We start from the raw sequence: 12144 nt of genomic DNA, 5'->3' as shown, positions 1-12144 counted from the left end.
CGAACAAAACTCAATTTATCTCCGGAAGACTTAGAGGATGCTCGATGGTTTCTTCCTGCGTTAATAATATCTCTGGCAAACACGTGCTGAACTTGAAGATTGGAACATTTCGCTTATGCAAAAGCTTTGAGACCAGATTGTGTAAACTATATGCTGCATACCACACTCGTCTGTATACATTTTTGGCTACACTGATTTGGTGTCTTCTATCTCTTCTTTACAGCTAGCTTTTTGTGGTTTTAGGTAACGAGAGTATTTTATGCTATTACAATAATTACATAGAACTCGATACAATGTGCAATCTAATTATAGAGCCCTGTAAAAACTATATTCACTGTATCTTGTCAGTACACTTCTCTGCAGACTGCAAGTACGATAATCGATCTTCAAAAGTAGCTTGCAACACAGGAAACGTGAAAAAAGAACCTTCTCTCCTCCAAAATGATGTACATCTCTGAAACTAATGTCTGATGAAAAAAAACCCCTTTCATTTGATCTGAGGTTTCTGTCTGGTCTTTGTGAACTGTATGTCTCCATTAAGAACAGCTGCTACGAATTTCTCAACTTCCTCCATTGTCATATCGCCTTTGAATGTAGCAAACTTACCTCGCCGAGGCTTGTAAGCTATTAGGAGTTTATCGGAAGTTTTGAACTCTGATTTGTCAAGTGAGCTCAAGAACGACGATTGTTTTGCTGCGTCTACAAGCGAATAGGATACTGTATCTTGAGAACCAGTGGTTGAAGCTTGTCGTCGAGACAGTGATTTCTGGGATACCTGGTCAAAGAATAGAGCCACATGATTATTGATCTTCAAGTCAAAGAACCAAAACAGCAAGGGCTTGAAGAATAACACCGCAACTCAAGTGGTTTCTTTTCACTTCTTCACTACCCCAGCATTGAGTTCAGCTTTCATGCTAAGCTAAAGGCCTAATATATAGAGTAAAGGTAAGAAAATATTCTTACCTGGGACAATATTGACTGCAACTTTTCTTTACCATGTGAAGATCTGAAGGCACCGATGATACAAACAGGAATGTTCTCCCCACAAATGGAGTCAAAATTTGATCTCAAGAGAAGAGGTACCCTTTCTAAAGACTCGCTCTCTGTTTGGCTGGACTGACTTTTAAAAGAGACTTTCTTGTTCTTTTTCTCAAATCCTTCTAGCAATTTACCAATTTCCTGCACAGCTGATTTCAGATTTTTCACAGTGATACCTGTTTTCAGGACTTGCTTCTCTCCATTCGATAACCAGCCAACTATTGCTGGAAACGCGTCAACCCCCAACTTACGAATTTTTGGATCAGAAGTATCATGGACCTACAAGATCATGGAAAAACTAAGCTTTAGAGAATAACTCTTCCCTCAAGTATACATAATGAAGCTTAAATCTGTTGACGTGGATCACCCATAAGTTCTAGGATCAGCAGATTTACAGAAACAACGCCGGTAGGAATATAGATGTAAGTGGAAGTTAAAAGCCATAATATAACAAACCTCTGTGTTGTAAAAGACAAAACGTCCATTGTACAAGCCACTAAGAACACGCCAAATCACTGGAGTGTCTTTCTTTGTTGACAAAAGCATAACTGTAGGAATCTTTTGTGAGCCAACAGCAGAGACATCGAAGGTATTCAGGTCAATCCTTTTTGAGAATCTCGGCAGATGTTCTTGGCAAAAGCTCTTCACCTTCTTTGAAACAAGCTCTTCAGTATATTCTGCTAAAGTAGCTTTGCCACTTGATGTGTATGAATAAACAAACAACCTTGGAGCCCTACGAGGAACTATGCCAAGTTGTTTGCAAAGAGAGGACTCTGTTTCACAATTTATACGCCCAACCTGAAACATAAATAATAATCAAGGTAAACAACCCAAAACAGAAAACATGAGATCAATCATGTTCACAATGACCATATTAAGCTTTACTTCTAAAACCAAAAACACAAAAACAGAAATCAACAAACTCGACAATTGATTTACCTTTATAGCTCCTTGGAATGACTCAGCAACTTCCTCAATGGTCGATTCATGGTACTGAGTTCCCCTTTGAGATGGAAGATACGAAAGCACAAGCCAAGTCATCCCTTGGTCCAAAATTTCCTTCTTATAGACCTGAGAATTTATTGTTCTGATAGTTGCTGCCGTACCACTCTTTGATCTAGATTCAGACTTGGATGATGAGCTACCAAAGCCACCAAACTGATCCTTTCCTTTAGAAGTACCGCCAGAAAACATGTTAAAGATATCATCCATCCCAAAACCAAAGGAGTTTTCACTAGGACCCCCAAACGAGAAAGAAAACGATTTGGAGCCTCCCCCACCACCCATATTTTTCCATCCACCACCACCTGGCCCTCCAAAATTGAAACCCCCACCACTTGAGGAGTATGAATACCCACCATTACCTCCGGGAAAACCTGAGTCGAACCCAGGCTGTCCTTTCTCATCTCCATAAAGATCATAGTTTTTCCTCTTCTTTTCATCAGATAAGATTTCGTAAGCTGTTACACATAAACCAGGGTCGGTTTAGACTTGTCTAACTCAAGGCCTCAAAGCAAGAACAATCTTAAAATGTACAAAAAGATTCATTTACAGAACTCCTCAAACTTGCATTAGCACCCATAAAGATACAACACACAATAGATTCTAGGACTGAAATTAGATACCCACCATTGTTAATCTCAGCAAACTTCTCCTGCGCAACCTTATTTTTGTTTTTGTCTGGGTGATATTTCAAAGATAGCCTACAGAGGAAAAAATCACAAGCTACATAAGTACTTGTGTTGATCATTCACTCAATTTCTCAAATCATAGACTAGAAAAAAAAAACAAGGGTGCGTACTTGTGGAAAGCTTTCTGGATCTCACGCTGCTTTGCATCCCGAGATACTCCAAGAACCTGAGAAGATACAAATACAACGTATAAATTTTATCTGCAGAAATTAATTAACAATCGCGAAAAGACTTAAGCAAAACCTAATCAATCAACGATTTCTCTAAAAAAAAAAAAGAATGATCATCGATTTTCACTAATACTCGAAACCCATCAGAGCGAACAGAGACAGAAACCTTCAATTCGATAGAAATCACCAGGCCCAATTCACAATCTCCAACCCTAATCAAGAGACAAGTCATGAAATTGGAAGTAAAAAAAAATGTACCTTATAAGGATCAGCGCTTTTCGCTTCCGCATTCAACAACAAAAGTGTTGACACAACAAGAACAATAGATATCGCCAATCTTGTTCTCACCATTTTCGAAAGTGTAAACCTCTGAAATCTTCTTCTTTTTCTTTCCCAAAACTCTTCTTTTTTTTTTTGTCAACGGATCTTCGTTTTCGTCTTCTTCTAAGCGGTTTCTATTATCCACGGAGCTCGACGCTTCGGGAAATATCGAGAAGAGAACGTTTCCCATTAAATAGGTTCACTGGTTTTAAAGAAGAAACGAGTTATTTCTCGAATGACCTTTTTATTGTTATATAATTTAGAATGTCTCCCATATTTATTATTAGTACAATATGACACAATATTCGTCATCTAGATTAAGAAACTGATGGGGAAAATTAGTCACTATAAAAACTATTAGGGCTTTTTAGTATTTTCAGAAAATAAATTATGGTTGCTTCCGGTTCTCAATTTAAGGCGGGGTATCATACGTGGCAAATTTGATGCATTCCCACGTATCTCGACCAATAAGATTTTAGCAAAGCGAACCCGATCTTTGTTTCGATTTGTACTCACACGCGCCATACAAAATCACGCGCTATAATTAGTTGGGCTTATCAGGCCCAATATTCTGTAATCAGCCCAAAAACTTCCAGTCTCCGGTTGCGTGATCGGAATCCGATCAGACGACGGTAAGTATTAATATTTTCTTCGGATGTGAAAAAAAAATAAGAGAAGAAAACAATTTCACTGTTGACTGTCACATTAATGTTTTGAAGAGCGTTAGAGAGAGAGAGAGAGAAGTTGAAAGACGGAGAAAGCAGACGATCTTCTCTTTTTATTGTTTCTTACTTCTCGGTCTTCTTACACTTAGCTTCGCTTTTTTTCCTCCGCCGTGAGATTTTATTATCGTCGTTCGTAACAAACCCCTAGGGTTCATCGTCGACGCTTCATTGGTTGATTAGGTCAAGGATTTCGTCGGATCTGATGGCGTTGTCAGCTTCCGATTTACCGGCTATGTACACGCTACTTGCTAATTCAATGAGTGGCGACGAGAATGTTCGGCGGCCGGCGGAGGCTGCTCTATCTCAGTCGGAGAGTAGACCTGGATTCTGTTCTTGCCTCATGGTATCGTTTCTAATCTGTTATGTTTCTTGTGGTTTCTGCTAACGTCGCTTGATTTTTACTCCGCTTATTTGCTCTCTCGGTCTGGTTGTAGGAAGTGATTGCATCCAAGGATTTGGTTTCACATGTGGACGTTCGATTGATGGCCTCTGTATATTTCAAGAACAGTATCAACCGTCATTGGAAGAGCAGACGAAATTCATGGTAACTTCAGCTTATTGACATTCTTAGATTTGTAATGGTGCTAGCTCTGCAAAAGTTACTGCCCTATTTGGTAGGTGTTGATACTCTTTGTGGCAATTTTTACAGGAGTATGAGCAACGAGGAAAAGAGTCATCTGAGGCAGAAGTTATTGTCTCACTTGAGAGAAGAGAACTATCAGGTGTTTTAACATTTTGCTTTGTTTGTTCTGATTTGTTTTCCTTAACTTACACCATCGGAAGACATGTATTTTGTAATCGTATCTATCTGACTTTGTTTGCTTTATGGCAGATTGCGGAAATGCTAGCAGTTCTCATATCGAAGATAGCCCGCTTTGATTATCCTAGGGAATGGTCAGCATTTTCACTTCTTAATTCATGTTAACTGCACAGTATCTTCCTTAATTTTCTGAGTTTTTTCATGCTTCATGATGTCAGGCCTGACCTGTTTTCGGTACTAGCTCAACAGCTTCACTCAGCTGACGTTCTTGCTTCTCACAGAATCTTTCTGATTCTTTTTCGAACCTTAAAGGAATTGTCCACTAAACGTCTCACTGCAGATCAGAGAACCTTTGCTGAGGTGTGTCTGCTACTAACATCGTCCCCTTATCAAATTTCTTTCTCCTCTTGCATGAATTTATTGCTGGACCAAAGCTTGGTTTTTTTTGCTTTAGTAAAGGATAAGGTTCAGTTTAATTTGTTGGCAGATCTCGTCGCAATTCTTCGACTTTAGTTGGCACCTTTGGCAAACTGATGTCCAAACAATTATACATGGCTTTTCAACAATGGCTCAGAGCTATGGTTCAAGTAATGCTGAGCAGCATCACGATGAGCTTTTTCTGACTTGCGAGAGGTGGTTTTTATGTTTGAAAATAGTGCGGCAACTCATAATTTCAGGATTTCAAAGCGATGCCAAATGTATACAGGTTGATACACTATTCTTTTTCTTGACTCATTAGTTCATTATTACATTCACCTTCAGCCATCTCTCTTCTATGGATGGTACATTTTCACCCAAGTATGTGTTTTGTTAATATACAGCTAACTCTTTTCTCTCAGGAGATACCACCAGTGAAAGAAGTCTCTCCTGCGCTTTTGAAGGCGGTTCAATCCTTTCTTCCATATTGTGAGTTTTTTGTAGTGTTGGACACTCTTTTTTCATGCATATGACAAAAGCACCTAGAAATCTGTATCGAGGAAAATTTTATCCCTTTCCTCGCTTCATCCTGTCACCACACATATATATGCTTTTGCTAACTTGTGTGGATTCTCCATGCAGATTCATCTTTTCGGAATCGAGATCCTAAATTCTGGGAGTTTGTAAAGAAGGCATGTGTTAAGCTGATGAAAGTGTTAGGCGCTATTCAAAGTAGACATCCTTATTCGTTTGGAGATAAATGTTCTCTTCCAGTCGTAGTGGATTTCTGCTTAAACAAGATAACAGACCCTGAACAAGAATTGTTGCCGTTTGAAGAATTTTTTATTCAGTGTATGGTGATGGTGAAATCTGTGCTTGAATGTAAAGAATACAAGCCAAGTCTAACTGGTCGTGTGATGAATGAAAATGGAGTTACATTTGAGCAGAGGAAGAAGAATGCTTCAAGCACAGTTAGTGGCATTGTGACTTCACTTTTACCCAATGAAAGGATAGTTCTTTTGTGCAACATACTAGTGAGAAGGTAACACTAACCAATGATAATACATGTGAATTCAAATGATTTGGTTCCTCTTACTTATCAAACTGTGGCCCTGTCAATTTCATATTCTTTGATGCCTTAGTTATTTTTAAGGTAAGTTGATAGAACAGAAATCCAAAAAATAATGAGCTGGGGTAATTTTGTGGACCCATAGGGATCTTGTTGCTGTACATCTATGTATCTCTGTTCTCCGTCTCTTCGCCGAAAAGTTGCTAAGCATGGAATAGATGAGAAGGCGTTACCATTGGGACCTGGTCGATTTAGTTTAATATATATTGCATACATTAAGTCATTTGTTTTAGTGTGAACTCTGATGCTTTCATGTAGTTACACCTCCATACAATCACCATTCTTGATTCTCTGGTCATTGCATGAATGATGCATGGAAGAAAAGTTTGCTGAAATATAACCATCAACTTTTGAACAGGTATTTTGTTCTAACAGCAAGTGACCTAGAGGAGTGGTACCAGAACCCCGAGTCCTTTCATCATGAGCAGGACATGATTCAGTGGACAGAGAAATTGAGGCCTTGTGCTGAAGCTCTATATATGGTTTTGTTTGAGAACTACAGCCAAGTAAGTAGCAAATAATCCTGTTCTGGAAAGTTTACTAATTGATATAGCGTCATAAATCATGCTTATTCGTTCTGTCTCCATCATTGCGAGCAGCTGCTAGGACCTATTGTTGTGTCCATCCTTCAAGAAGCAATGAATAATTGTCCCCCTTCAGTTACTGAAATAACTCCTGCACTGCTTCTTAAAGATGCGGCATATGCTGCTACTGCATATGTCTACTATGAGCTCTCGAATTATCTTAATTTCAGAGATTGGTATGCTCTAGATCTTCTAATGTCTGGATTTTTTTTCCATCTCTTCTTAATGTTGCTGTGTCTTGAACCTTCATATTGCCAGCCAGCAGGATGTGACAGAAGTTTTTGATTAGTTAAGTAATTACTGTGCCTTTCTTAATGATCGGATGATTTGTTTGCAGGTTTAATGGTGCTCTATCCCTTGAGCTCTCAAATGACCATCCAAATAGGCGTATCATCCACCGAAAAGTTGCTATGATATTGGGACATTGGGTTTCAGAGGTACTGTTGTTTTAATCCGGTTTACCGTCTTTATGCAGCTAAGTTTGACAAGAGGCTTCGGAGGAAATTGGATCTTATCATTAATTAAATTGCATCAGATTATAACATAATTTGTAAATGACATAATATCTTGTCCATAAGTTGATTCAATGAGGGGTAATCATCTAAAAAGCAGAATTTTATTGGTTAATTGTAACAAATGGCTATTAGGATTAGTTAACCTGTTGGTTTATAGGCTATCTTCTCTACCCTAGTTTTCGTTAAATTATATTTTGGTTGAAAAATGGCTGCCTAATGGTATATGGTTCATGATAACAACCTTTCAGATTAAAGAAGACACAAAAAGAGCAGTTTATTGTTCGTTGATCAAATTGTTGCAAGACAATGACCTCGCTGTCAAGGTAATTTTGTTTTTATATTTCTTTCTTGCATTAAGGACGCATTCTCTTCCTTCCTTTCTATCTGTGTTGACGACCTCTGAGATTGTTTGTTTACTTATGTAGCTGGCAGCTAGTAGGTCATTATGCTTACATGTCGAGGATGCGAATTTTTCGGAGCAAAATTTTCTTGATCTTCTTCCAGTCTGTTGGGAATCATGTTTTAAAATGGTTGAGGAAGTTCAAGAATTTGATTCGAAGGTACTTGATGCAGCTGCCTCAAAGTCATTATAGCACTCCATTCTTGCCATTATGCTTCCTTTAATGACTCATAGAGCTCTCTCTCTTTACCTATAACTATCCTTTCTTTTTCTCAGGTTCAAGTTCTGAACTTGATTTCTACTCTGATTGGCCATGTTAGTGAAGTCATTCCGTACGCACAAAAGTTGGTGCAATTCTTCCAGAAGGTATGATAGCATTCTTTCTGGGTTTGTTTGTTCTTGCTTGGTGCACAAATGTCTTACTATCTATGTGTTTGACTTAAGAGCAGGTTTGGGAGGAATCTTCTGGTGAAAGCCTTCTACAGATTCAGCTTCTTGTCGCACTGCGGAATTTTGTGATTGCACTTGGTTATCAATCTCCCATTTGCTATAGTATACTGCTCCCAATACTCCAAAAGGGCATTGACATAAATAGCCCTGATGCACTCAACCTTCTGGAGGATAGCATGGCAGTAAGTTTTCACTCATATAAAATGTTTACCTTTTTCTCTGCTGATATAAATGCGCTATATATAATTGACACTACTCTACATTTGCAGTTATGGGAAACTACACTTTCCTATGCTCCGATGATGGTACCCCAGCTATTATTATGCTTCCCCTATATGGTGGAGATCATTGAAAGAAGTTTTGATCATTTACAGGTTGGTGTTGAAGTTTTCAAGGAGTTTTCTGATTCATTAATGACCTATAATATATGTGTGTTCAGATTTATTGAAACATGTTACGTCAATAATCCCTTGAGACATTCCAATGACCATATGCTCCCAAAAAGGTTGACTAACATCTTAACCAAATGGTAGGTTGCTGTCAGTATCATGGAATCGTATATCATTTTGGATGGAGGAGAATTTCTAAATATGCATGCTTCAAGTGTCGCAAAAATTCTTGATCTTATTGTTGGAAATGTAAATGATAAGGGGTTACTCTCGATTCTTCCAGTGATTGACATCTTAGTTCAGGTGAGTATAATTTCTCATTTTCCCAGTTTTGTGCCAACAGGCGACAAATTTTCATGGTCGTTATGTTTTATCATTATGATTAGCAACCATTACCATATGGAGCCCTTTTGCACGTATGTAACCCTGTTAACTAAAATTTTGTTTTTAACGATTCTTTGATTCTAAGTTGTATGTTTATATTCTCTCGCACAGACGTCTGTAACTAAATTTCATTGGTCGTGTCTATTTTGTGATGGTATTATTGATCTGCTGTTAAGTTTGTAGCTACACTGCATTGATTTTTGTATTGCATAACCTCATCTCTTGGTATACAGATAATTTGACCAATAATGGAATTTTTGGCATAATAATTGTGAAGGGTTTTTGTCATGTCATTACTGTATATAAATGTGTTGCATGAAATTGTGCCAAGTTTTAACTTCTTCATATAAACATGTGCTTGTGTATTGAGCAGTGTTTTCCTGTGGAAGTGCCCCCTCTCATCAGCAGCTGTTTGCAGGTGAATTTCAGTCTTCTTTTATAGATGAAAAAAATCCATCCTTAATATTTTTGATAGAGTTGGTTTGTTCGTTTCCTTGCAGAAATTGGTGATTATTTGCTTGAGTGGAGGAGATGATCGCGATCCATGCAAGACTGCAGTTAAAGTGTCTTCAGCGGCTATCCTGGCAAGGATTCTGGTGATGAACACCACTTACCTGGCCCAGTTAACATCTGATTCATCTCTTTCAGTGTTACTCCAACAGGCAGGTGTCCCAGTCGAAGACAATGTACTCCTTTGCCTCATCGACATTTGGCTCGACAAGGTCAGTGGATAACGTATCTTGAAAAATAACTGCTTGTTCGCACAGCTTTCTGGAATTTAAACTTGTTTTACAATGGGCTTCCAGGGATCTTGTCTTTAAATGGTCTTGTTTTTTGAATTCGAAATTTCTCATTTTCAAACTGCTCTACATGTTAAAATGCGTGTTTCTTTTTCATTATCTGACACACTTCGGTCTTGCAACTACTCGTGCAGGTTGACCATGCGTCTCCCATGCAAAAGAAGACATTCGGCTTGGCTCTCTCCATAATACTTACTCTTAGAATGCCTCAAGTTCTTGATAAGCTTGATCAAATACTAAGGTACATGTTGCACAATCGAATATTAACAATTTGATTAATTTATCTTTGTGATATAATTGATCTGTATGTTTCTTGAAACAGTACATGCACCAGTGTGATCCTTGGTGAAAACAAAGATTTAGCAGAAGAAGAATCAAGGTCAGACACTCTATCAATTGCTTACATGATTAAGTCACGTTAGTAATTTGTTATGGAACAGTTGACAACACAAAGTATTAAGAAATCATACAATTTATAATTCCAGCGGTGACATTAGTTCAAGCAGGTCTCAAGGAGAAGAAACCCCACCAAGCAAAGAGTTACGGAAAAGTCAGGTAAGCGTTCATTAAATTATGGTCTTCTTAACGAAACAGCTTCCTACAAAACCACTGATTTTTACCCATTTTTTTGGTGGGGTTTGGATCTTGTTAAGATCAAAGTTTCCGACCCAATCTACCAGATATCACTAGAGAACTCAACCCGTGAGAACCTTCAGACATGTTCTACACTTCATGGAGATGCCTTTAATTCTGCCATAAGTAGGATGCACCCATCGGCGCTTGCACAAGTGAAGCAAGCTTTAAAGCTGCCGTGATCAAATGTTTTTACCTCTTCATTGTTTGTTTCCTTATCACTTAAAGAGAAGCAGTAGTCAAGTGAGTTTCTGATTCCTCGTTATTCTCCCTTCTCAGCATCTTTCAATAAAAAGCCTTCCAATTGTGTTTGTCTGCCTCATCTATATTCATCAGCACATACATTTAAAGACATAATTACAACTGTCGTAGGAAATTTATGTCCATGTAAGTATAGAGATACGAAATACTATATAGTTGCATATTTGATGCTTGTTAGGCTACTAATGCAAATGCAGTATATATATTTGCACATATAATTAGATATCATCCATGAATGTTTTATTTTGAGAATTATGTATAGATTGAGTAATGTAGTGACATGTGTATATGGTGATGAATCTTCAATTGGTCTGACTCGTCACTTCATATCTGTTCAGGTGAGTGTGTATTTCTTCAGATTTGATGGATGTGTTACATAGGCATGCGTGTTGCATTTTCCTCTGGGACCTTGGTGGTTTGAGCCTTGAGGAAACACGTACATATCTGTTGTGAGGGGCGGTGTCTCTTTTAGCTGCCCATTTGTTTTCTTGTCCTAAAGGGACACAAGGAGGCGACATCTTTTTGTATTTCTTTGGTTGAGTTTTATATGCCAATTCATTCTTCAATACAGCCTTTTTGTCTCAATGTTACAGTAAAAAAAAAAAAAAAAAAGCAAAAGAAAGTTGAGTCCAAGAGCTCTACCAACATATATGATGGGAAAAAGGTCGAAATTATGTTAAATTCTCTACTTTTTACTGATTTTTCTTGTTCTTTTGGGGTACTTTTGTACTTGTTGATTTTTTTACTCAACAAGATTCGTCTCATTGGATCTGATTTTCCCATTTTGGTCGTGTAACTCTCTCTCTCTCTCTCTATAACTCTTCACTATAATTTCGTAGAAGCACTTTGCTATGGTAAATTAACAGTGACGTCAAAATATAATGGAACTGCACTGTCAAGTTTTTAGGCCTTTAAGAGACATGAAGACGTGAGATCAATTTATTTGACAAGGGTAAATCAGAATGTCTCAAACTCTCAATTGATCCCTTAATGCACTTGTAATGTTATGCATACAAGAATTTCACTCGTTCCTTGATAACCTTTTTGTTTGACTCCATACATGTATATAATTTAATTGATAACCTTATTGTTTGACTCCATATATATATAGTTTACGAGCTTGCGATCAAATTGAAGGTGGACAGTTAAATAGCGATTATACTAAATTGTTCTACGGTACTTCCAAAGATTCGAAAACAATGTAGAATACTATATTCACAAGTAACGTCAAGTAACTCAAAAGAAAATTACTACAGACGAAGTTACTTAATTAGGAGATAAATGTAAAGCAACATATGATAGATGTTACTTGTGATGAACATTCACTGAATTCGTAACATTTCCATAACATATGAATTTTTTTTTGGTCAACAACCATTGAATTTTTATCTTCAGAAAAAGGTAAGCAAATGAAGAGCAATAACTGAATGCATGAACATGACCTCGTAAAAGGGTTTTGTATAAATTGGCTTTTTTT

At 37.6% G+C, this 12144-nt stretch overlaps 2 protein-coding genes across 8 annotated transcripts; one reads left to right on the top strand and one right to left on the bottom strand.

The window, feature by feature from the left end:
• Positions 1 to 137: 137 nt before the first annotated feature.
• Positions 138 to 3446, bottom strand: LOC104764590 (dnaJ protein ERDJ3A). Its single transcript, XM_019240617.2, has 7 exons — positions 3158 to 3446; positions 2840 to 2895; positions 2668 to 2741; positions 1978 to 2498; positions 1495 to 1836; positions 964 to 1317; positions 138 to 775 (listed from the first exon to the last, which is right to left on the bottom strand). The coding sequence occupies exons 1-7, from the start codon at positions 3248 to 3250 to the stop codon at positions 488 to 490; spliced, it is 1728 nt and encodes a 575-aa protein (XP_019096162.2). The 5' UTR covers positions 3251 to 3446; the 3' UTR covers positions 138 to 487.
• A 273-nt stretch (positions 3447 to 3719) lies between these two features.
• LOC104764589 (uncharacterized) lies at positions 3720 to 11449 on the top strand. 7 transcript variants are annotated; one of them, XM_087500812.1, is made up of 25 exons: positions 3720 to 3852; positions 4126 to 4288; positions 4380 to 4489; positions 4595 to 4667; positions 4778 to 4839; positions 4924 to 5065; positions 5193 to 5411; positions 5545 to 5611; positions 5765 to 6164; positions 6610 to 6757; positions 6851 to 7011; positions 7173 to 7272; positions 7599 to 7673; positions 7776 to 7910; positions 8027 to 8116; positions 8200 to 8382; positions 8470 to 8574; positions 8734 to 8892; positions 9347 to 9391; positions 9474 to 9695; positions 9908 to 10014; positions 10096 to 10152; positions 10259 to 10328; positions 10427 to 10649; positions 11006 to 11449. In XM_087500812.1, the coding sequence occupies exons 2-24, from the start codon at positions 4148 to 4150 to the stop codon at positions 10586 to 10588; spliced, it is 3033 nt and encodes a 1010-aa protein (XP_087356938.1). In that variant the 5' UTR covers positions 3720 to 3852; positions 4126 to 4147; the 3' UTR covers positions 10589 to 10649; positions 11006 to 11449. The 7 variants fall into 7 exon arrangements, with proteins under 7 accessions (XP_087356938.1, XP_087356937.1, XP_087356943.1 ...); XM_087500811.1 differs by having other exon boundaries at positions 5527 to 5611; XM_087500817.1 differs by lacking the exon at positions 3720 to 3852 and having other exon boundaries at positions 3891 to 4288; positions 9449 to 9695.
• Positions 11450 to 12144: the final 695 nt, after the last annotated feature.

The sequence above is a fragment of the Camelina sativa genome, chromosome 19 (genome assembly GCF_030686135.1).
Source record: "Camelina sativa cultivar CO46 ecotype springtype chromosome 19, ASM3068613v1".
Lineage (NCBI taxonomy): Eukaryota > Viridiplantae > Streptophyta > Magnoliopsida > Brassicales > Brassicaceae > Camelina > Camelina sativa.
Note: the sequence above shows the minus strand (reverse complement) of the source record. Positions and strands in the feature narration are given on the sequence as shown.

Coding starts and splice junctions, on each gene's coding strand:
- LOC104764590 (XM_019240617.2), bottom strand. CDS start 3,250: ATGGTGAGAACAAGATTGGCGATATCTATTGTTCTTGTTGTGTCAACA. Junction 2,499..2,667: donor GTTTGCTGAGATTAACAATG/GTGGGTATCTAA, acceptor TATGTGTAACAG/CTTACGAAATCTTATCTGAT. Junction 776..963: donor TGCAGTCAATATTGTCCCAG/GTAAGAATATTT, acceptor TTCTTTGACCAG/GTATCCCAGAAATCACTGTC.
- LOC104764589 (XM_087500811.1), top strand. CDS start 4,148: ATGGCGTTGTCAGCTTCCGATTTACCGGCTATGTACACGCTACTTGCT. Junction 5,066..5,192: donor ATCAGAGAACCTTTGCTGAG/GTGTGTCTGCTA, acceptor ATTTGTTGGCAG/ATCTCGTCGCAATTCTTCGA. Junction 8,893..9,346: donor TGATTGACATCTTAGTTCAG/GTGAGTATAATT, acceptor TGTATTGAGCAG/TGTTTTCCTGTGGAAGTGCC.